Source organism: Myxine glutinosa, chromosome 14 (genome assembly GCF_964187855.1).
Source record: "Myxine glutinosa chromosome 14, kmMyxGlut1.1, whole genome shotgun sequence".
Classification (NCBI taxonomy): domain Eukaryota; kingdom Metazoa; phylum Chordata; class Myxini; order Myxiniformes; family Myxinidae; genus Myxine; species Myxine glutinosa.
In genome coordinates, this window is record NC_136274.1 from 42,705,242 (window position 1) to 42,727,860 (window position 22,619).

Here is a 22,619-nt window from a genome sequence, read left to right on the forward strand (position 1 = left end):
TCTCTTGGTTTGTTACCGCCTCATTGCCCACTTGAGTCCCTATAGTAAACGGCCTTAATTTTATAATGTGATCGTTATGTGCAAACATCTACCGTTTCGGGCAGGGCTGTCACTAGTTGGTTTTGGCCTCGAGTTCTCTGGAGTTTAAAAATTTTATTTTGACCAACAAAGCACCTGCGGATTTTCGTTCGGTCCATGAGAAATTTAAGTTGACCTTTGTATCGTGATGGCATTGTGCCTGGTGCGATGAAAGCAGTTATAAAAACCCTTGTGCCCTTGATGGTCTGTATTCACAAAATCACTCAAAATGACGTCATTGCTTCGAGCCACCTTGGCCCATGCCCTTGTGCCGCACCAGCTCGATCAAGGACTGAGCTGTGTCTGCAAAGCTCAAGGAGCTCCCTTTTCATGAATTTGTCGATGAACGGTATACGAGCCAATGCATGCGAGCCCGCTGTTAGTGTTAACGTTGCCTTGTTTGCCTGAAAGTAACACTCTTTTTCCTCGTGATTAAGTGACGGTAGATCACTTCAGTTTTAAGAGGTACTGAAAATCGTCATGGGTCAGGGTTGGGGTTAGATTCTACATGAGTGAAGGCCTCCGGGCTCTTTGACAATCGGTCGAGGTATCGATTCGACGCGTGTAATTTGCTACGCCTGTTTGTGACTCTTGATGATGGTCTTGTGGGGGAACGAAGGACGGCACGTTTATCGACGGAGTATTGTGCCGCAGGGATACGGATGCGGAAGCATTTGTCACCGTGTGTCGAATGTGTGAGCGGTACATTTGTGACGATGGGACGCCATTTGGTGAATTGATCAAAAAAAACAAATTGAAATCCTCCATTTTCACCGATTCCATGCATTTATAACTGATTGTAATTTACCGGGAAAACAAAAGAAGCAAGGCTGTGCATTCCTCGTCGCTGCATCCTTTTAGTTATCTCCACCACCAAAGGTGGATGGAGGTTATGTTGTCACCCTTGTCTGTATGTTTGTCTGTGAACAAGCTATCTCAAAAAGTTATGGACAGATTCAGATGAAACTTGGGGGAGAGGTTGGGTGTGTGACAAGGAAGAATTGATTTAATTTTGGTGAAGATTCGAATTCGAATCCACATCCGGATTAGAGAGTTATTAAATTTTTCCTTAAAGTTAATCTTCACCATTGAGATGAGGCGAAAAGCGATATATAACATGATATTTAAAAAAGTTATGGACGAGTTATGACTAAACTTTGTGCACGAGTTGGTTTGGTGACGAGAACAAGCAGATTAGATTTTGGTTCAGGTCCGAATCCAGATCCGGCCTGTCAGTGGGATACAAAACAAACTGTTCAGCCTGGCAGAAGTATGCGCTCTACGGAGTGCCCTTCTCGTTTTCTCATGACTTTGTCAGTGAATCTTACTATAATTCACCAAATGTCTGTCCGTCTGTTCCCAGGTACCGCAAAAACGGCTGAACCGATCGCAACGAAATTTTGGGTGGGTAATCCTGGGACCCCTGGAGTAAAATAGGCTATATTGTTTTTCCAATTTCAGCTTAAATGGTCTCCAGCATTTTCAGGTTTGGACTCCCGCATAACGTTATTGTCCTGGGTACCGCAAAAACGGCTGCACCGATCGCAACGATTTCCTGGAACCCCTGCAGTAAAATCCTCCGATAATTATTCACCAAAAGAACATGACTTGAAAATTAAAAACGGCTGAACAGTATTTCATGAACATTTCATTGTGGAATTGAGGAAAATCCTGATGCATTATGAACCCGCCGAATGCGGAAGTGGACAGATTATGGCAATTGAGCTGGTTTGATAATATCCCAATAAAACCGTCATTTAAAACAGAATTTTGTAAAAGTATCAATTGATGATTGGAATTGAGTGAATACAATTATGATTTTGAAATCGTAATTGTATTCACCCAACCATACGGAACTTCACAACAGGATTTAAATATTTGTTTATGTCACGAATGTTGTTAAATTTTTTAAAATTATATTAATGCTATTTAATTTGTGATTGGAGTTATGCTGTTTGGAATGAAAAAAAAGAGATATCGAGTTCAAGTGAATGAAGAAATGCAGTGAGGGTTTCTACTTTCTAAACGTGAAATTCGCGGATCGCCATATGCAGATTCGCCATTGACTGGGCATGGAACAAACGTACCCGTTTGTTTGCGAATGGGTACGTTTTTCATGGAAGTCCTTCACGAACTTGCTGTCCATGTCTGACGTGTGACTGAAGGTGCTACAGGAATGTGGAATTTATTTGTTTCATGCTTTAGCATTCGCCGTTTCTGCATTGTCTGTTTGCTTCTGGCCACCCACCGGTGCGTAGCACGGGTACCTCACTTGTAACTTTAATATTAAGAGCATAATAATGCATTTGGGAGTAAAGCATGAATTGCGCACATTGAGAGGAAAAAAACCCCAAAAGTTTGGTGCACACTCGAGTAATGTTATTTTAAAACCTCTTCATTTTTGCAATGTGATGTTGGGCTGATTTTTGTGAACTTTTATAGTTCACAGGACGGGCGTCCGGGCGTCCGTCAACTTTTGGTTTCCATCAATTTCAAGGAGAACGCCTTGTCTGCTTAAATCCATTTTTGCAGTGTGTGTTGGGGTTGAGTAGAGGAAGGTTCCTTTGGAAAATGGGCGTGCTGCGATTTTCAATATGGCCGCTATGGCAGGCATCTTGAAATTGGTTTCCGTCAATTTCGAGCAGAACGGCTTGTCCGATTAAATCCATTTTTGCAGTGTGTGTTGGGGTTGAGTAGAGGAAGGTTCCTTTCGAAAATTGGTGTGCTGCGATTTCCAATATGGCCGCTATGGCAGCCATCTTGAAATTGGTTTCCATCATGCATGGGCTGAGGGGTTATGCCCGCTTTGCGGTGCTATTTATTATTCTCTGTCTGTGGCTACAAAATTGCATAAGAATGTATTATGTCCAGCATTTTCATGGCTCGCTATTCTTTATTGGAAGGCTTTCTTTAATCTGTCTCATGTTAGTACTTGCTGCAGCAATCTGTTGTTGTTGAAGAACAGCTTGAAGAACGTCAAACTATAAAATTTAAAATAATTTCAAAAACCAAGCATCTCATTGCAAGTTCTGTGCCAGAGTGGTGGCCTGCGCAGAATTCTAACCCTGGGTCGAGACTAAGAAACTGCTTTGGTGGCAGAACCAACACAATATATTGGTGATAAAGTCACTGTACGTACAATACTTGAAGGAATTGTATTGCATGTTGCTGCATGAAATAACTAGAACAGCACTCGTTAGAGCGCATACACTACTGGTCAAAAGTTTTTGAACACCTCAATTTTTTCAGTTTTTATTGAAATTTACGCAGTTTAATGTCTCAATGTACTCTGAAATTAAGCATAGAACAAATAAACAATTGGAGATAAACAAGAAATCATAGAATCATTTTGTTTAACAAAATTTAATTTAATATTTTGACTCAGCAAAGTAGCCACCTTTTGCAGATATAACCGCCGAACACACTCGTGGCATTCTTTCTTCAATGGAAATCGAATATTGTTCGGGAAGTTCTTCCCAACACTGTGGCAGAAGTTCCCACAAATGTCTTGCACTTGCAGCTTGCTTTGCTTTCACCCTTCTGTCCAGTTCATCCCAAACCAGCTCGATGGGGTTTAAGTCTGGAGACTGTGCTGGCCATTCCATGATTTGAAGCCTACCGTCTTGTTCTTTTCCTCGAAGGTAGTTTTGACATCGCCTGGAGGTGTGTTTGGGGTCATTATCTTGCTGTAGGATGAACTCCTGACCAACTAGGCGTATACCAGAGGGTATTGCATGGCGCTGCAAAATGCTGTGGTAGCCCTTTTGGTTCAGGGTGCCAGTCACTCTGCAAGTCGCCGACTCTGGATCCAGCAAAAGAGCCCCAGACCATCATGCTTCCTCCTCCATGTTTGACAGTTGGTGTCACACACTGAGGAACCATCCTTTCGCCTACTTGACGGCATACAAAAACCCTGTGTGATGAACCAAAGATTTCAAATTTTGATTAATCGGTCCATAAGACCTTCTTCCAGTCTTCAGTAGTCCACTGGCAGTGCTTCATGGCCCAGGCAAGCCTCTTTTTTATTTTGCCATCTTAGCAATGGCTTTCTTACTGCCACTCGACCTGTCAAACCTGCAGCTCGAAGTCTTCTCTTCACAGTTGAAACTGAGACTTGCTTACTTCGACCAGTGTTAAGCTGTGCTTGAAGCTGTTGTCCTGTGAGCCGCCTATCACGCAAGCTGTTGACTCTCAGAAACTTGTCTTCTGATTCTGTTGTGGCTTTGGGTCTGCCAGACCTCTTCCTGTCAGAGTTTCCTCCCGTTTCCAAGTGCCTTTTGATGGTGTAGGAACCTGTACTCACTGACACCTTGGCTTTCTTTGCAATTTCTCTGAAGGAAAGACCTCTGAAATCTCTAAAGGAAAGACCTACACTTTTAAGGGTTATAATGGTCTGTCTGTCTTCCTTTGTTAATTGCCTTTTTCTCACCATTATGATAGCAATATACTACTTCCTGCAGTGCAATATTGTCCAAATAATGCTTCAGAGGGTGTAATAACAGTCTGTTCCAATACTGCTTTTATAAAGACAGGGGGTTTGTCATCAAGTAATCAGCAAAGGTTGGGACACCTGTAGGAATTGTTTGCATCAACTTTCAAGGCTTAATTTACTTACCTTGCTGCAAACAGCTGTCAGTGTTAACCCATTACGTGTTCCCTGAAGGCCTTTTTTTACAATATAACTGTGCAATTTGCATTATTTTCCCGTTTTTGCTAACCCAAACTTCTTCTTTTTTTTTTCTTTTTTTTTTACCTCGAGCAGTTTACTGCATACCTTTGTACCATTTCAGGTTATTCACTGGACTTGAATTGCTTAAATTTCAATAAAAATTGGAAAACATTGAGGTGTTCAAAAACTTTTGACCGGTAGTGTACCTCCTCCAGGCTGAACAGTTTACGTTTTGTATCCCACTGATAGGTTTTGTATCCCAACTCATCCACCTGGTTTCGTCATAACTCGTCCACAATTTTTTTTTTTTTGGGATACAGAATCGAGGCTCATGTAAGAGCTAACACATTGAACATGAAAACATGCACAGACACATAAAACATACAATGAAGGGAGTGGGAGAGAAGAGGGGGAGGGAGGGGAAGCACACAAGCACAACAGCAGTGGAGAACAGGGCCGTCTGTGGATCTATGGAAGGGGGACAGCTGTGGAGGAGTACATGGTATATAGCAAATGAACACTACTAGGAATTTCATTACTCGGAATTTCAGGAAAGAAGTTGGGGATTGAAAGAGGTGGATTTGGGGTGTTTTAACGGGGTTAGATAAGGTCAAGGTTTTCGATGGGGGAAGATAAGAGATGGTGGTGAACAGCTGCTTTAAAGACCTGGAGGGAGGAGAGGGATTGAAGAAAGTGGGAGTTTGTTCCAGAGGCAGGAGAAAAGAGGAATGAAAGAGTGAAGGTGAGCAGAGAGTCTTGATTTTGGCAGTTTCACCAGAAGAGGGTTGCTGGCAGATCTTGTGCGTCCTGCAGGAATATTTGGTGGACAGAGCACAGACAGAACAGGGGGAGCTAGGCCGGAGAGGAGTCGGTAGAGGACAGAAAGACCACCAACCTGCCTGCGGTGAGAGAGAGAGAGGCCTTCAGAATCAGTTTCATCACGGGATAGACCAATGATTCTGAATGCTTTGGTTTCAACCACGTGAAGCCGAGCTAGATGTGAGGCAGGAGCACCAGCCTAGAGGGCAGAGCAGTATTCCATTGAGCTGCGGATGAAAGCTTTGTATGTGGTGAGGAGTTCAGAAGTGCCCAAAAATGACTTCGCACGACAGAGGATTCCCAGTCGGCGACTGGCTTTGGAGGCCAGCTTGGAAATGTGGTTTTCCCAGGAAAGATCATGGCAAATAGTGAGACCCAAAAGCCTGAATGACAGAACTTATTCAAGAGGATTGTTCAGAAAGTAGATGGGAGGGTCGTCCAGACGGTCTTTTCGGAGAAACAAAGTGAGAGTGTGAGATTTGTCAGGATTGAAAGACATATTCCACTTGTTTGACCAGTTTGTGATATTGTGCAGGTCTGCAGAGAGTGAATAGGCTGCTGCCTGCCGATCTGAGGATTGAGATATGGAGCAGCAGAGAGTGGAGTCATCAGCAAAGAGATAGAGAGGATTTTCCAGAGAGTCGGAGAGATCATTGATGAAGACCAGAAAAAAGGACAGGGCCCAGAACACTGCCTTGAGGAACTCCAGCCTGAACAGGAAGGGGAGATGAGAGAATTCCATTCAGGGCCACACGTTGACTGCGACCAGAAAGGAAGTCTACAAGCCATGAGTGGAGATTTCCATGGATACCATAGGAGGAGAGTTTGGTGAGCAGAGCTGGGTGCCAGGCCGTATAGAAGGCACGAGATATGTCAAGGGAGACAGCTCTGATTTCCTGTTTGACATTGAGGACCATCATCCATTGTTGAGACAGCAGAAGCAGGATGTCCAAAGTCGAATGACCTGGTCTGAATCCAAATTGATGATCCGAGATCAAGCCATTGGAGAATAGGAAGGATTTGATGTCAGAAGCGATGATGGATTCCATGACCTTGCTGATTATTGGGAGCAGGCTGATTCGTTTGTAGTTGCAACAATGTTTTCAGATATCGTGCTAGCTATTATGTTTGGCTGTATCTCAATTGTGAAGTCATTCAAAAATTATTCAATCCGGTTCCGGATCTTCGCCAAAATCTAATAAATTCGTTCTTGTCACATTCCCAACCTATCCACCAAGTTTTGTCCGTATCTGTCAATATCACTGAGAATTCATGCTCACAGACAAATGTGTGTGAAAACATAATCTCCGTCCATATTCCATGGCGGAGGTAATGAATTAATTGTACGTTGTTGAAATTGACTTTCATTTGTGTGAGTGAATTGAAAAGGCCCAAACAATTTCTTGCAGAACAAATGAGGTATACTAAGGCTTTGCATCTTTGCAGCTTGATGCATTGATGTTCGTGGTTTCCTGGCACAATAATTTGTTAAAAGTTGCAGGAATCTTAGAGGAAATTGAACGATAGGCGTGTTTGGCTACCTCGCTGTGGCATGTCTGATGTCTGCAGTGAAAAAAAAAATGATAGAGGTGGAGTGTTCTATCCAGAACGGCTGTCAAGGTCATGTAAAAGCCATAGACCGAAGGCCTCTTTTATTCCAACTGTGCGATGGCTCGTAGCCATGGTGCGCCGAGTCACGGTGTTGCATATGAAGAGGCCGCTCTCCAATCGCAGATGTCTTGCGGGAGACCGAACAACCTGGGAGGCAGATGTTGCTGGAAAGAAATAGTTGCCGTGCGAGTCCATAATCCCCACTATCGACGTCGGATGAGGCAAACTCTCCGGTTCAAGGTTGCCGTGCTTGGATCATTGCTTGCTCTGATTTCTCCATCACATCTTGTTCTTTTGCAGGAATAAGCTTTATAAAAACTAATGATTTACTGTTGCTCTGAAAAAAAGACTCGGTCCCTCTTGGTGCGGCCTGCAAAAACAATGCTGGCTGAGTTTTTGGATTTGCTGTTGATGTTTTGCTTTTCCTTCGAGACGACACGTCATGTCGGCAATATGGAAAAACAAATTGTTCTAAATATTCCTATTCTTTCTACTTCGGCATCCGTTTGTGTTGCATGTTGTTGCTTTGTCAGTAATTGAACGGGACCTTTTCATTCTTGCCCTATCCCAGGAAGTTTCTGACGGATCTGAATGTGTCCACATTATGGGACGGTCCCATCACAGCAATTTGTATCGGTGTATAACATGAGACCAACTCGTAACGGCGTGATCCCACTTTCAAATCCTGTTATTGCACAATAGACGTGTCGACTACGTTGACTTGTCTATTGTGGAATCATGTCTGTAAACTTCCTAAAAGTACATTGATGTTTCCGATTTCCCGCGTCCCTTAAGATACACGTAACCCCCCTCTGTGATCCAAGTTACGGGTCCATAGCAATTGCCAAGCATTTTGATGTGGAGTACGTTTTTTGGTGTTGACCTCAAAATATTTAGCAAGAGTGAGGCAACAGGTAACTAACTTGTTGCATCATTAGATGGCAATGCTGTCGATCATGTGACTAATGTCACAGGAATTACCACGCCCGCAGGTAGCCAGTTACCCTGGATCACTTTACAATGCTTTGTTCACAGATTCAATCCCTATTTCTGATCGACTGGTCCAAAGGTTCAACAGGTACTACATTCTGTATGCTCCTGTTTTCGTTGTACAAGTGAGTTCGTTAATCATTGGCCGATTAACTTGCTCGAAGAGCAGCTAGAGGTTGTTGGATTAATTGCTGCTTAATCCCACATCCACTGTTGACGTTGATGACCATCTGGTTAATTTCACGGCCCCTTTGACTCCACGGTAAATTTGACGTTGATGAACCCCCACCCTCTCCCCCAATTTTTCTTTCAAATCACCTTATTCTTGGTAAAAAGGGAGAAAAGGCCTTTCAACCTGATGGAGCCTCCTGACCTTGTCAGCGGAGGCATTGTTTTTGTGTTGTCTGTCCGTGTGTCTGTGATAGGTTTTTGTTACCGTGATAACAGCTGAAAGGATCCAAGTCAAACTTGCTACAAGTATGTATAATGATGTAAAGATAAAATTATTAGATTATGTCGTCAAGAGATCAAAGGTCAGCGATCCTGTTGGGTAAAAATGCTGTTCCTGTGCTAACTTGTGAACCAGTGATGGGATTTTGACCAAATTTGCTTAAGATACACGTAAACCCCCTCTGTGATCCCTCGTCGAAGAGTGCCATTCTAGTTCATTCTTTGAAAGCTCCAAATCCATACTGTGGAACTTTTTGGATTACTACCCAATCTTGGTGACCTCAGTATCAGTTTAGAAGTCAACTGTGTCCTGTATTTCACATATTGTAATATCTGTGTCCATTTTCTTCCATCTGCACAATTTTGACCATGTCCACTCATGCTTAAATTGGAGGACAACCAAAGCTTTGGCTTGTGCTTTCATAACATTAGGCTTGGGTTACCAAAACTCGTGGTCTGCCGAACTGCCTTCTTCTTCCTCTTCTTTTCAAACAATTTGCAACTCATTCAGATTATGGCAATCAGGCTCATAGTTCAAGCGCGGGAAGGCCCGAGCCTTATCTAATCGGGAACACACGCAGGGGTTATCCGAACCCACAAAACAAACAAACCAGGACAGAAAGTAAAATTCAACAAATAATGATTTAATGAAAATAAATGCAAACTAGAATCCGGGCACTCGGTAGGGCGCATACCTTCGCCGCAGCTACTGTTCTGTACTTGGCATGGGAGTGTATGCGATGTGAAACTTTATGTGAAATGCGATCGATTTTTAAAAATCAGAATTTGAGCAAATCTGTTTCATTCGTCTGTTAATATGCCTCCCCGATTGACAAATCTGCAATTTGAATTTCATTTGAGGTTGAAATGATTGCGGGAGATCGCGTTATAGTGATGACGTCTTGGATGGACATCCTCTTCTTCAGTCGCTCATAACTTTGAGTGAAATACGATCGAGTTAAAAATAGTCAGAATTTGAGCAAATCTGTTTCATTCGTTTGTTAATATGCCTCATCTCTTGACAAATCTGCAATTATAATTTTTTTTGAGGTTGAAATGATCGCGGGAGATCGCGTTATAGTGATGACGTCCTGGATGGACATCTTCTTCTTCAGTCGCTCATAACTTTGAGTGAAATACGATCGAGTTAAAAATAGTCAGAATTTGAGCAAATCTGTTTCCCAAAATCTAATCAAATGTGTCCCGTATAATAACCAATCATCCCACCAAATTTCATGCAATTCGGTTGAATACTTTTTGAGTTATGCGATTAACATACACACACACAGACATACAAATAAATACACAGCGATCAAAACATAACCTTCCGCTTTTGCGAAGGTAACAAGGGTTATGACGTCAGAGTGTCATGTCGCATATCACAAGATTGGGCATTGAATTCTGAACATTTTGGCATTAGTTTCATACAAATTGGACACAAATTGACCGCGCTATGGTAAAAAGACGATTTTGACCTTTTCATGACCTTGACCTTGACCTTTGACCCGATCGATTCCAAAATCTAATCAAATGGTTCCCGGATAATAACCTATCATCCCACCAAATTTCATGCGAATCGGTTGAATACTTTTTGAGTTATGCGAATAACATACACACACACACACAGACATACAAATAAATACACAGCGATCAAAACATAACCTTCCGCTTTTGCGAAGGTAATAAATACACAGCGATCAAAACATAACCTTCCGCTTTTGCGAAGGTAATTAACCTGAAATTGCAGACAGAATTATTTATTTCATCTGAGAAGCTAAACGAATCTTCTTCTTCTTTAGTACCTCAAACTTTATGTGAAATGCGATCGATTTTTAAAAATCAGAATTTGAGCAAATCTGTTTCATTCGTCTGTTAATATGCCTCCCCGATTGACAAATCTGCAATTTGAATTTCATTTGAGGTTGAAATGATTGCGGGAGATCGCGTTATAGTGATGACGTCTTGGATGGACATCCTCTTCTTCAGTCGCTCATAACTTTGAGTGAAATACGATCGAGTTAAAAATAGTCAGAATTTGAGCAAATCTGTTTCATTCGTTTGTTAATATGCCTCATCTATTGTCAAATCTGCAATTATAATTTTTTTTGAGGTTGAAATGATCGCGGGAGATCGCGTTATAGTGATGACGTCCTGGATGGACATCTTCTTCTTCAGTCGCTCATAACTTTGAGTGAAATACGATCGAGTTAAAAATAGTCAGAATTTGAGCAAATCTGTTTCCCAAAATCTAATCAAATGTGTCCCGTATAATAACCAATCATCCCACCAAATTTCATGCAATTCGGTTGAATACTTTTTGAGTTATGCGATTAACATACACACACACAGACATACAAATAAATACACAGCGATCAAAACATAACCTTCCGCTTTTGCGAAGGTAATAACAATGAAAGGTGAGGTAAAAACTAAAATTCCTAATAGAGACGTCTCCACTCAGACTCGTATACAAACAAGGGGAAAAGATAATGAAAGAAAATAAATAATGTTTTGGTAATCGGCCAGCCCCTCAGCTTTGCGTCCCCAAATGTCTGGTAAGGCTTGCTGGTCGTCGCCTCGAACCACCGCGCCGGAAACGCACAAGATGGCGCAGAATCGCGCCCATTGCCAGCCGCCGGCGTGAGGCAAGCGGGCAGGATCTTTCTTTGCTAATACCCAGCGCAAAATTGCTTTGCTAATAAGCAGGCAGGATGGTCTCCCCGGTGCACATAGACGAGCGCCCGTCATCCACCCACGCAAAACAACAAAGCGACCGCCACAATCAAGACCAGGACCAGAAGAGAAGACTGTGACCGCCCACAACCAAACCCGGGACAAGAGAGACCAAGATGGCAAGAGCGCGTTCTCTTCCTCTAGCTCTCGAATGTTCCACGCTGAATGCTGCAGTCTCATAGCGGGAATCTCCTGCCAATTCTTTGCATGAAGATGATGAAGACTTTTTGCAATGGACTGTCATCCTTCATATTTGCTCCTCAACTGTGGATCTCTGTGTATTTTGAAAATTCGCACCTCCTCATCGATTACTGTTTTGAAGTCTTTTCAAATTTCGTCCTGTGCCATTTTTCTATTCACCATATACACCGCTCCCTTAGGAAGCAGCCTCGGAGGGGAGGAGGAGGTGACGTGGGGCAAATATAATTTGTGTTCTGGCTAATAATCTCCCCTGATGTTGGCTTAGCGGTTAGGGTGCCGGCTTGGGATCCTAGGATCCTGAGTTCCAATCGCGGTTGATCGTTGAATTAACGCCAGGTGGGTTGACTCAGCATGTCATCCTTCCGAAGTCGGCAAATTGAGTACCAGCTTGCTGGGATGAACGTGCCGGTGTGTGTCCCGGTTTAGAATAGGTACACCGTATCCCTGTGTGTTGTAAGGGGCGACTAAAGGGCGACCCAGGAAGGGCATCCGGCCATAAAAACATTGTCTCAAACTAGATCGGCACTCAGTAGAGAGCATACCTCCGCCTGGTTAGCCATATCACTCGATGGTGAAGAATCATTTAAACCTTCACCAAAATTGAATCTATTCTTCCTTGCCACATGCACAACCTGTCCAACACGTTGTGTCCAAATCCATCCATAACTTTTTGAGATATCCTGCTGCATATCGTTTTTGGCCCTATCTTGCAATGGTGGAGAATCACTTAAAAAAATTAAATAATTCTCATATCCGAATCCATATTCTGATCTTCACCAAAATTGACTCGAATCGTACTTGTCAGACACCCAGCCTCTCCATCAAGTTGAGTCCAAATTATCCGTCCACAACTTTTTGAGATATCCTGCTATGTATCGTGTTTGGCCCTATCTCCCAATGATGAAGAATCACTTTAAAAATTCTAGCAGCCAGATCCGAATCCGGATCTTCACCAAAATCTAATCATTTTCGTCCTCGTCACATACGCTACATCTCTGCCAAATTCCGTCCGAATCTGTCCACAACCTTTTGAGATATTTTGTTCACAAACAAACGGACAAACAGACAGACAGGGGTGCAAAATAACCTCCATCCACTTTTTGGTGGCGGAGGTAAAAAGGGAACCATGATGGTTGTCATGAGGCCCGCAAGGCTAACCCCCGCTCCAGCAGGGAAAAATTGCCTTGAAAAGGGTTGTTGTTTTTTTATTTTCTAATAATCCCTCCTGCATGCAGCAGGGGTCAGTAAAGTACTTGCACTGTGGTACATATACAGGTGAGTATCATAAGTCGATGAGCATTGTAAGTCTGCATGCGAGGGTAGGGGGGATTTTGTGTGCGTATGACCTGACTGAGTACTACTGACATTTTGTGGAGCTCGGACATGCCCTGTTTTTTCCTATAATTTTCAGACATACATAGAGAATTGCCTTATTTAATATAGTAGGATTAATTTTTTTATGTTTCTTACCTCTTCCTTTGTTCTGTGTTTTGGTTTTGTTTCTAAGTGAAAAGTTTGAAGTAGTGGTTGGTAGGATAGCATTTTGATGAAAAAGGTATAAATTTGGTTTTATAAAGAAACCCCATTCCAAGCATCACAAAATGTATAGACTGGTAATGGTTCGAGGAAATTTTAAAATGCTTTTTTATTACATAAAGGTGATAAAATGGCCGCCCGATACTTTGTTTCCACGTCACAGGCTTTCAGTTTAATCGGCCACTTTAAAGCGAAGCGAACGGATGTCTTCAGTCTCATCTTAAATCCATTTCTCATTTGCAGGTTCATGGAACAACATCCTGAAATGGATTTTTCAAAAGCAAAGTTCAGCTGAAGGAGGTCTGGGAGTCCTTAATCACACTGGTTTGTCCTTTCCTGCCTGGCCTGTGTACATCTTCGGTTGCTTCTCTTGCCAGCGTTGTTTTGTTCCATAAATAATAATAAAGTTCACTCTTACACCTGTTCTTCAAGTTTTATCTTTTCTCCAACCCTGACATTAAGCGTTTCAGACTGGATGTCGCTTCGCCTGCTGTGGCCTCAGCTCCTGGTGCTTCTGTTCGACACGCCAAGTGTTTGTTTTGGCTGGAACGGCGAGAGCGAGATTAAATGGCACACAACTTGAACTTGCGCGTGACTGCAAACCTTGTCTCGTGCACGACCTTTTGTGGGAGACTTGATGACAAAAGGTATTTAAATCGCGTTTTGTACTTCGTGCTCTGCGTTGTATTTGCTGTCGAAACGGAGCTGTGATTTGCAGAGGTTTCACAGAGCATCCGCACCTCGTGCCGTCACGGCTCGCACACATTGGCAGTCGGCACGGCCTTGGAGACGGCACAGCTTCCCGCAAACGTTACGGGCAGGAAATCTCGATCATGTGAAACGGTGAATGTGGGACAAACGGTATGGGGTCTTGGGCACGAAAACGCGTGCAGCGTCGACGTCTTTGAAAGCCGACGTGAAACGCAACGGGGTTTGTTATTCGTTTTCGCTGGAAAATGCAGGAGCGACCTTGGCCAAAGCCAAACACAGCGCAGAAATTGCAAATCGCACCTGGAAGGCGCATGATGACACCTTGAGCTGTGACTGCGTTCATAACGATGCTTCTTGGAAATGCTCGATGATCGGAAGAGCGGATCGCACACCTTTACGAAACGTGTAAGCGGGGCGGCTTTTACCGATTTGTGGTGCGAAGGTGAAATTAGAGTAGTCGGGGGAGTGACCTCACACCGTGTTGCATTGATTGTTCGGCCTTGATTCCTCTACTTTGATGCGTCTGGTGCCGTGCGTGTCCTCGAATACAGGTGAACCACGAGGTGAGTGAACAATTAAGGGAAATACAATACGGAAAGAGAATACCAGTGGAAGAATGGAATAAAAAAAAAATCTACAAAGGAATAATTTGAATATTCAAAAAAACTTTTTAATGCAAGTTCAAATTCATGGCAAACATTATAAAACTATACCTGGGGGGTCAAGGAGGGGAGGGCGATTATTCATCCACCACCCAAATCTGAGGAACAACGTGGAATTATTTTAAAAAAATATTTGTATACAAGATCGAGGCTCGTGAAAGAACTAACATTAATCACACAAAAAGTCAAACCGACACATAAAACACAAAATAAGGGGAGCGTTAGACAAGATGGGGAGAGAGGGGGAGGGACACAAACAACATTTGAGAGCAGGGACATCGAGAGAAATGTGGGAGGGAGAGGGCTTCGGGGGGAGGTGGGAGAGGTATCAAACACATGGACACTGCAAGGACTTCCAGGAAAGAAGTTAGAATTTCAAAAAAGTGTATCTGGGGTGAATTAGCGGGGGTAGAAAAGATCAAGGTTCTGGATGGGGGAAGATAAGAGATGGTGGAGTTGGATATCCATCTGTCTTATTCGGGCTACGGGAGTAACAGTGAACTAATTTGGCCATGTCATGTGGTGCCGTTGATGCGTGTTGCTCAATCCAACGCGACCGACAATGTGCAGGTGTAACATTCTTTTTTTTCCCTTACTTCCACAACGGGTACACCCAGAAAGGTTATTGTTTGCTCATGGATTACAAATTACCTGCTGTTTCATTTCACCGACTCCACCAGCACCTGGCGCTAAGTGGAGCCCTAAACAATCGTGCTACGTGCAAAGCACAATTTAACCGCAAGTGTCCTTGTAATCCCTGGTGTATAACATGAAAATATCGGAGTAAGATTGAAGTTCAGGTCACAGTGTCATATTTATTTATTTATTTATTTTGTTATACAAGTGCCTTGAGTAAATAACGAGTGACACAAACTCGATGTAGATTTGCGAATGTATTGCACGTATACTTTATCCTCCCTTTAACGATTAACCAGCGATGAAGGTTTCTTTTACAATTGCAAAGTAAGAAAACCACCAATCGTACTGATGTTGGTGAATGAGTTTAATTATTATCGAAGGCAAACTGTTCCCATGTCTATTAACCACATGAAAAGTAATGTTTGCTTTCGCTCGGTTAGCTTGGTGTGCATATTGACAACCACCGACGTGGACGACCCACCCTCTATCGTCTGTAATGCATTATGACCGTTTAATGTTTGTCCCACACAAAACTGCTGCATTTGGAATCCCTGTAATAATACTTGAGGGCACAGTGTGGCTATCCGCTTCACCAGGGGCACTCGTGTGTTGGTTGTGTTGAAGCCCTTTTCTGACTGACTATCCTCAGAATTGTCAACTTTACAGCTCTTGCTATTTTGGTCTCGGTTCACCAGGTGGTTTCACCAACCCTCATCGGGAAACCGTTGCCACCATCATTCTTAGCCAGGTGGTCCAGCAATTTAACCAGGACTGAATCTGGCGAGCCGTCGGGACCGTTGGCAAGGCGTGTCCAGCTAGTCAGTCTGGCATCATCGGCCCAGACGCACTGAACCGATGGCCTCATCACACCTTTACCTAGCTTGGTTTGTCAGATGTCCATTGAGCGATATGCCGGGTTCCTCCTCTCACCTAGCCACTCAATATGGCAAATTGGAGCAGTTAGTCACACTCTGGGGGAGGGGTTTGGTCTCGAATGCCAATCGTCCCACCACATCTGTCCGTTGTTGGATTTATAAACAATATGGTTTTACAATTGTGTTGACTTGAGAAACTCAAATGCGACCCAGTTGATTCATGTGTATTGCATGTATACTTTACCCTCCCTTTAACGATTAACCAACGATGGTTTCTTTTGCAATTGCAAAATTGTTTGTTTCACAAACAAGAGGAGAGTGAATGAGGAACACACATATTTTATAGACAAACTTATTCACCAATATCGAAATACGCTCCATGGGTTTCGTACGGATGAAAGAGCCTGAAGTAACTAATCTTGAATGGGCACTCATGCACACCACAGTAGATGGACCAGGAAATGCCAGCTACTGGCCAGGCCGTATGGGTACCATGAAGTTCAAGGCAGGGTAGCTCCACCTGCTAGGAAAATTGGTGCCCAAATGGTGAGCGATTGTGGAGGGGTGTGGGAGGTCATGGCGTGAGGTGGGGGTCAGACTATAAAGGCACGCGCAACATGGGGTGAAGAGGAGATGCTCGGAACCAATCACCTGGGAGGGCCGTTGCGAGTCTGCTCAAGCTATGACGCTGTGCCACACCTCTCCTCCTCCTACTCACTGGGCTGCACATGGGGCCCACCGACCTGCAGCAAGGACTCAACTGTGCCTATTTGCATCAATTCTTCCTGTGTCCCGCTGGGCACAGTCAGGATATTCCTATCTTGTCTGCCTTTATATATTGTCGATCTCTCAGGGAAAGACTGAGGCCTTAAGTAAGATAATTGAGGTTCCCGTTTGTTCATTGCTTCGTGGGTATGTATTTCGGTAGTGGGTTAAGGGGTTTGCTTGTTGATTGCTTATTGTACATTCCCTTCATGTGACCATTATTATTACTTTATTAAATACTAGGAAGTGTACCCATCTCAAGTGACGAGCAAAGGTAGCAAAAATATCCGTCCGATGCGGGAAAAGTTCAAGTTAATCTATCAATTTAAATAATCTTTCATGGACTTTAAAAAGGTCAATTGTGTTGCAGTCTACAGAGCTCTGAGCTACTTATACCACCCACCGCAAAGTGGTGGTGCAACATAAGGCTGCGGAGGTTGGATTTGTCCAAAAAGAGGGCAAAATATCCTGGTTGCGAAATAAAATTTGGCATCAACATTACTCGTGCTTGTTCTCCCATCTTTTCAAATGCAGCGCGTGAAGTGCCCGCTGTAAACGGGAGACAGACGAACGCAAGGGCAGACACCACCGTTTGCAATATTTAATAGACGAGTTCCCTTCCAAGGAACTTCAACACAGAAAGAGAGCATTCAACCCATCAAGCCTGCATAATGGTTGCCAGCCTATGACATGTTTTTGTATGCAGTCAAAGCTTGTGGAAGAGCGAGAACACTAAACGGATCAGGACGCAACAGGACTAAAGAAACAGTAGTGAGAGGTTGTTGGGGGTTGGGGGGGGGGGGCACCAACAGTGCAATTGAAGGCAATTATGGAGGGACATTTGGACAAACAATGTGGCAGGGAGCATGGGGTAGACAGAATATATACAGAAGGAAACTCCTCCCTCCCACCGAGTCTCCCCCTTCCTAACCTAATTTCCCCACCATTTGCATCTACCTGCTGTACCGTTCCCACACCTCCACACAAATAACATCTCTCCTCCTGCAACAACCCCCACAATCTCAAGTTTACTGGTGACGGAAGCACATCATACGTTGCCCGCAACAGGAAACTCAACAATATTGGCTCCATCCAAATCTCTTGCCACTTCAATGTCTTCACCCGCACACCTTCCCACCGCGTCCTAGCACCTTGCTGTGCCTGTCCGACTGCTTTTGGAAAAAACGCTACGGAAGCGGCAGGAAGGGTCATGTTATTAACCATGATGTGGTATATAGATTACAGTAGACCTTTGCTCAGGTCTGTTCGTCGATGTGATAAACATACATTTGGGTAGCAGGGTAGCTGTGTTTCAGCTACCTCAGGGAATGATGTCCTTGCCCTATGCGAGTCCTGGACTCAGCTGGCTCCGGCTGACTACCTGGTATGGGCCCCTTGTCCAAGGTAACGGATCCTCACTGCCTTGTGAGGTAAACCTCTTTAGGCTAACACTGAGGACATTCAGATATCAAAGCGAACCTGCAGGTCAACCTGGGCAGCGCTAATTGATAAATGTCTGCTACATCTGCAGACAGCTGTGTCCATTTTGGACATCACGAGCAGCTGTCATCATGCCGATGACCTGGTCAATCAGCACCTATGTGCATCAGACTTCACGTTGCATTTACTGCACCTGCAGCCAACGATGCTCACAGGAATAGAGTGGGAGAGGGATAGCACACACCTCTATCATTTTATTCGCTTCTCTGTGCAGGTTTTTCAATGACGATAGAAGAGATTCTTCTAAAGCGACGACTCCCAGCATCAAGCATAGATTGTCTCACTCCAGTATCGAAGTAAAACTACGCTCTGGGCGAGATGTCAAATTGCCACCTCCTCGCAATTCACATACTGAATTAAACACAAAGCCCAATGAAATAACTTTATTACAAATCAAATTAGGTACGCGACATTTGCAAGTAAACAGTTAAAGATTTTGTTTTCTGCTTTTGTTTTGTTTTGTTTTAAAAAAAATTGTGGAAATAAACAAAAAATGAATCGTTGATAAATTGTATAAAAATTGACCCAACTTGTTCAATAAGATGACAGAAGTATTCCAAAAGCATAAATACAATATCACTTCCACGACTTCGCGTTAGCAGAAGAAAAACATAGGGGAAATACCCCTGGCGCTCACCTGGTAGAATAAACAGTATACTACACTGAATAAAGGTATTTTAAACCAATTTCAATGATAGCTAGAAGAGAGGGCAGCATGTGGAATCGTGATGACGTCGAGTCTCCTCGGGCTATGATGGCATGTGCCATCATATTGCCTTTCTATGGCTGGTACACACGAGTAAGTGTGTGGTATAGACGGGGGGGGGGGGGGGGGGGGTCGCAACTCCTCTCTGTCCCTCTGCTGGCTGTTGGGGGATTCACCCTCTTCCACCTGTGTTGTTGGAGTCGACTGGACCTTCAACCACCAGATGTACAGAGCCATCTGCCATTTAAACCGCATGGCTGTGGACCGTTACCCTGGTAAGGGAGGCTGACAGGTACTACACCTTGCCCACAGGTGACCTGGAATTATGCAAGGCAGGGGTATCTGAGGTATCAGAAGACACACGCTTACCCAATATTAACATAATCGTAAGACTTTAAGCAAACAAAAAAATACCTATTTTGGGGGGCAACCTCCTCCACCTCCCACCCTGGGTACCTCCTCAGACGCCAATTTTTCCAATGCCTTGAGCAAACATGGGTACATCACGGATGATGAAGGTTGTGTTGACGTTTCATCAAAATTGTGTGTGTAGGTTCTGAGAAAAAAGCAAATACCTATTTTGGGGGGCAAGCCCCCCATAGACCACCTTAGACCCCAGTTTTTTTAATGCCAGGAACAAACTTTGGTACAACACGGGTGATTGAAGTTGTGATCAAGTTTCATCAGAATTGATTGTGTAGTTTCTGAGAAGAAGGCAAACCTATTTTGGGGGGCAACCCACCCTGTAAGCCCCCAAAAGGGCAGATTTTTTAAAATGCCGAGACCAAACTTTCGTACATCACGGGTGGTGAAGGTTGTGGGGAAGTTTCATCGAAATAGTGTGTGTAGTTTCAGAGAAGAAAGCAAATATCTGTATTTTGGGGGTCAAACCTGGACCCACTTTGACCCGCCGTAGATCCCCAAAGGGGCACTTTTTTTTTTAATGCCGTGAACAAACTTTCGTCAAAACACAACAAATATAATTTGTGCCAAATTTGGTCGCAATCCCATCAGCGGTTTTGGAGAAGAAGTTTCACGTGTTGACGGACGGACGACGCGCGATCGCAGAAGCTCCCCGGAACTTTTTTTTTTTTTTTTTTTGTATACAAGATCGAGGCTCGTGAAAGAGCGAACATTAATCACACAGAAAGACAAACAGACACATAAAACAAATAACATCGGGAGCGGTAGACAAGATGGGGAGAGAGGGGGAAGGACACAAACACAACATTTGAGAGCAGGGACCGAGAGACATGGAGACATCGAGAGAACTGTGGGAGGGAGAGGGCTTTGGGGGGAGGCATGGGAAGGGGGGGGGGAGGTGCGAGAGGTATAAAACATATGGACACTGCCAGGACTTCCAGGAAAGAAGTTGGAATTTCAAACAAGGTGGATCTGGGGTGAATTAGTGGGGGTAGAAAAGATCAAGGTTTTGGATGGGGGAAGATAAGAGATGGTGGTGAACAGCTGTTTTAAAGACATGGAGGGAGGAGTGGGATTGAAGGGAGTGGGGGAGTTTGTTCCAAAGGCGGGAGAAAAGAGGAATGAAAGAGTGAAGGTGAGCAGAGCCGAGATTTCGGCAGTTTAACCATCAGAGGGTGGCTGGCAGATCTTGTGCGACCTGTAGGAATATTTGGGGGACAGAGCACAGAGAGAGCTGGGGGAGCAAGGCCGGAGAGGAGTCGGTAGAAGACAGAAAGACCACCTACCTGCCTGCGGTGAGTGAGTGAAAGGCCCTCAGAGATAGCTTCATCGCGGGAGATTCCAATGATTCTGAAAGCTTTGGCTTCAACAGCGTGAAGGAACTTCGTTCCAGGTAAGCTAAAAAGAGAAGAAAAACGGCTGCAGAAGCAAGCTCAGCATGCTGACCCTGAAAAGATGGAAGCAGAGAGAACGAGAGCTCCCATATGATGATAACTCATCGATCACAAGCGAATCGTGATTGGGGGGAAGGGTACTTTCACAAGTACGACTTCTCAAGATTTTGCCAAGATGGCGATCAGCAGCAAGACCCTGAGGTCATGTGGCTTCTCCCCCCGTGAAGCACCATGTCACATCAGCCCGCCACCCCTCGGCCATCAAAAGGGGAATTCTGACATTTTTGCTTACGTAATAAATAGATGATTTAGTGTTTTATCCGACAGGATTTCAAAGAAAACTCGACCGACACAGTAGAGAGCATACCCCCACCTGGTTGGCCATATCAATCGTTAAGATTCACTTAAAAAAAAAAATTCTCATATCCGAATCCATATTCAGATCACCAAAATCCAATCGTACTCGTCAGACACCCAACCTGTCCACCAAGTTTCGTCCAAATCTGTCCATAACTTTTTGAGATGTCCTGCCATGTATCGTTTTTGGTCCCATCTCCCAATGGTGAAGAATCACTTAAAAAATTATAGTACCCGGATCCGACTTCACCAAAATCGAATCATTTCGTCCTTGTCACATGCTCGACATCTCTGCCAAATTTCGTCCGAATCCGTCCACAACTTTTTGAGATCTTTTTCACCCCCCCCCCCCCACCCCCCTCTCCCTCGCTACGCCAGTGCCTCACCAATGTCAGGATTCCTCCAAATTTATTTCAGTTTAGTGTTAAATAGCAGTAGCGACTGTTTTGAAAGGTATCATACGTGTTTGCCTAATGGTTTGGGTGGTGGGCTTGGGATCCTAATGCCTAAGTCACACATAGGCGGATATTTTGGCGACTGCCGGCGATCAAGATTTTTCGGCGACTACTGGCGATTTCGGGCGGTCAAATATGGTCAGGCGGCAGTATGGCGACTGCAGGCGGCCACATTGCGACTGCATTGCGACGACGCCCCGAGTGGGATGGCGACTGTGGAAGATCGACGACGACTGCATTGCGGATGCACGGCGGCAGCGTGGCGACAGTCTGGCGGCTAGATTACGACCGATGGCGGATCGCGGCGACTGCATTGGGGCCGGGTGGCGGTTTACTCCGACGTCCGCAAGACTGCAATAAGGCCGCCGGCGATTGGAGACGATTCACACAACTTTTTAAATCTTTATTTCTCTATTTTACATTTCACTTTATTCACTTCAATGATGTATGACATGAAGCATAAAGATGTTTGATATACAATAAGAAAGTTAATAAAGATGTATCATTGTAATGTAATAATCAAACTTTTCTGCAGGGAGAGAGAATGAAAATAAAGTCCAACAAATTATTTCCACTGGTCCCACGTCCCATAAATAAAGTTTCCAAAGGACCAAAGTCCAAAAAATAAAGTTCCCAAAAGTCCCAAGTCCAAACAATAAAGCCATATTGTAGCGGCTGCCGCTGGGTTTTCACAATCGCCTTGCACCTATCAAGGACGCGGAGCGATCACCATGCCGGGCTCGTCCAGGACGCCCGGGCAGGCCCAGCGCTCAACTTGCCAGGCCTCGGTCGGGTCGCCCGGGCAGGCTCGCCCTCAACTTGCCAGGCCGCAGCCAGGACGCTGGGCCACGCCCCCTGGCGCCGGGCCTGGGCAAACCCCCTGGGATAATAGATATATATTGCTGACCGATAAACGGGTTTTCAGAGTGCCTGAGTGTTTGATTTCATTAAAGCAACTCGGATGAATTCTAGCTTTTTGTCGCGTCCATTCTTCCGATCGACGTGGGAGCCCCAGCTCCTTCATTGGTGACCCCGACGTGATTGG

General features: G+C 44.3%; 1 protein-coding gene across 1 annotated transcript in view; it reads left to right on the top strand.

Moving 5' to 3' along the window:
- Window positions 1-13,512, top strand: part of LOC137439724 (nuclear migration protein nudC) — a 32,135-nt gene extending 18,623 nt beyond the window's left edge. The window contains exon 8 of the mRNA XM_078767966.1: window positions 13,331-13,512. Within this exon, the coding sequence (XP_078624092.1) occupies window positions 13,331-13,382 (52 nt within the window). The 3' untranslated portion in view covers window positions 13,383-13,512. The remainder of the gene's footprint in view (window positions 1-13,330) is intronic.
- The last annotated feature ends 9,107 nt before the right edge of the window (window positions 13,513-22,619 follow it).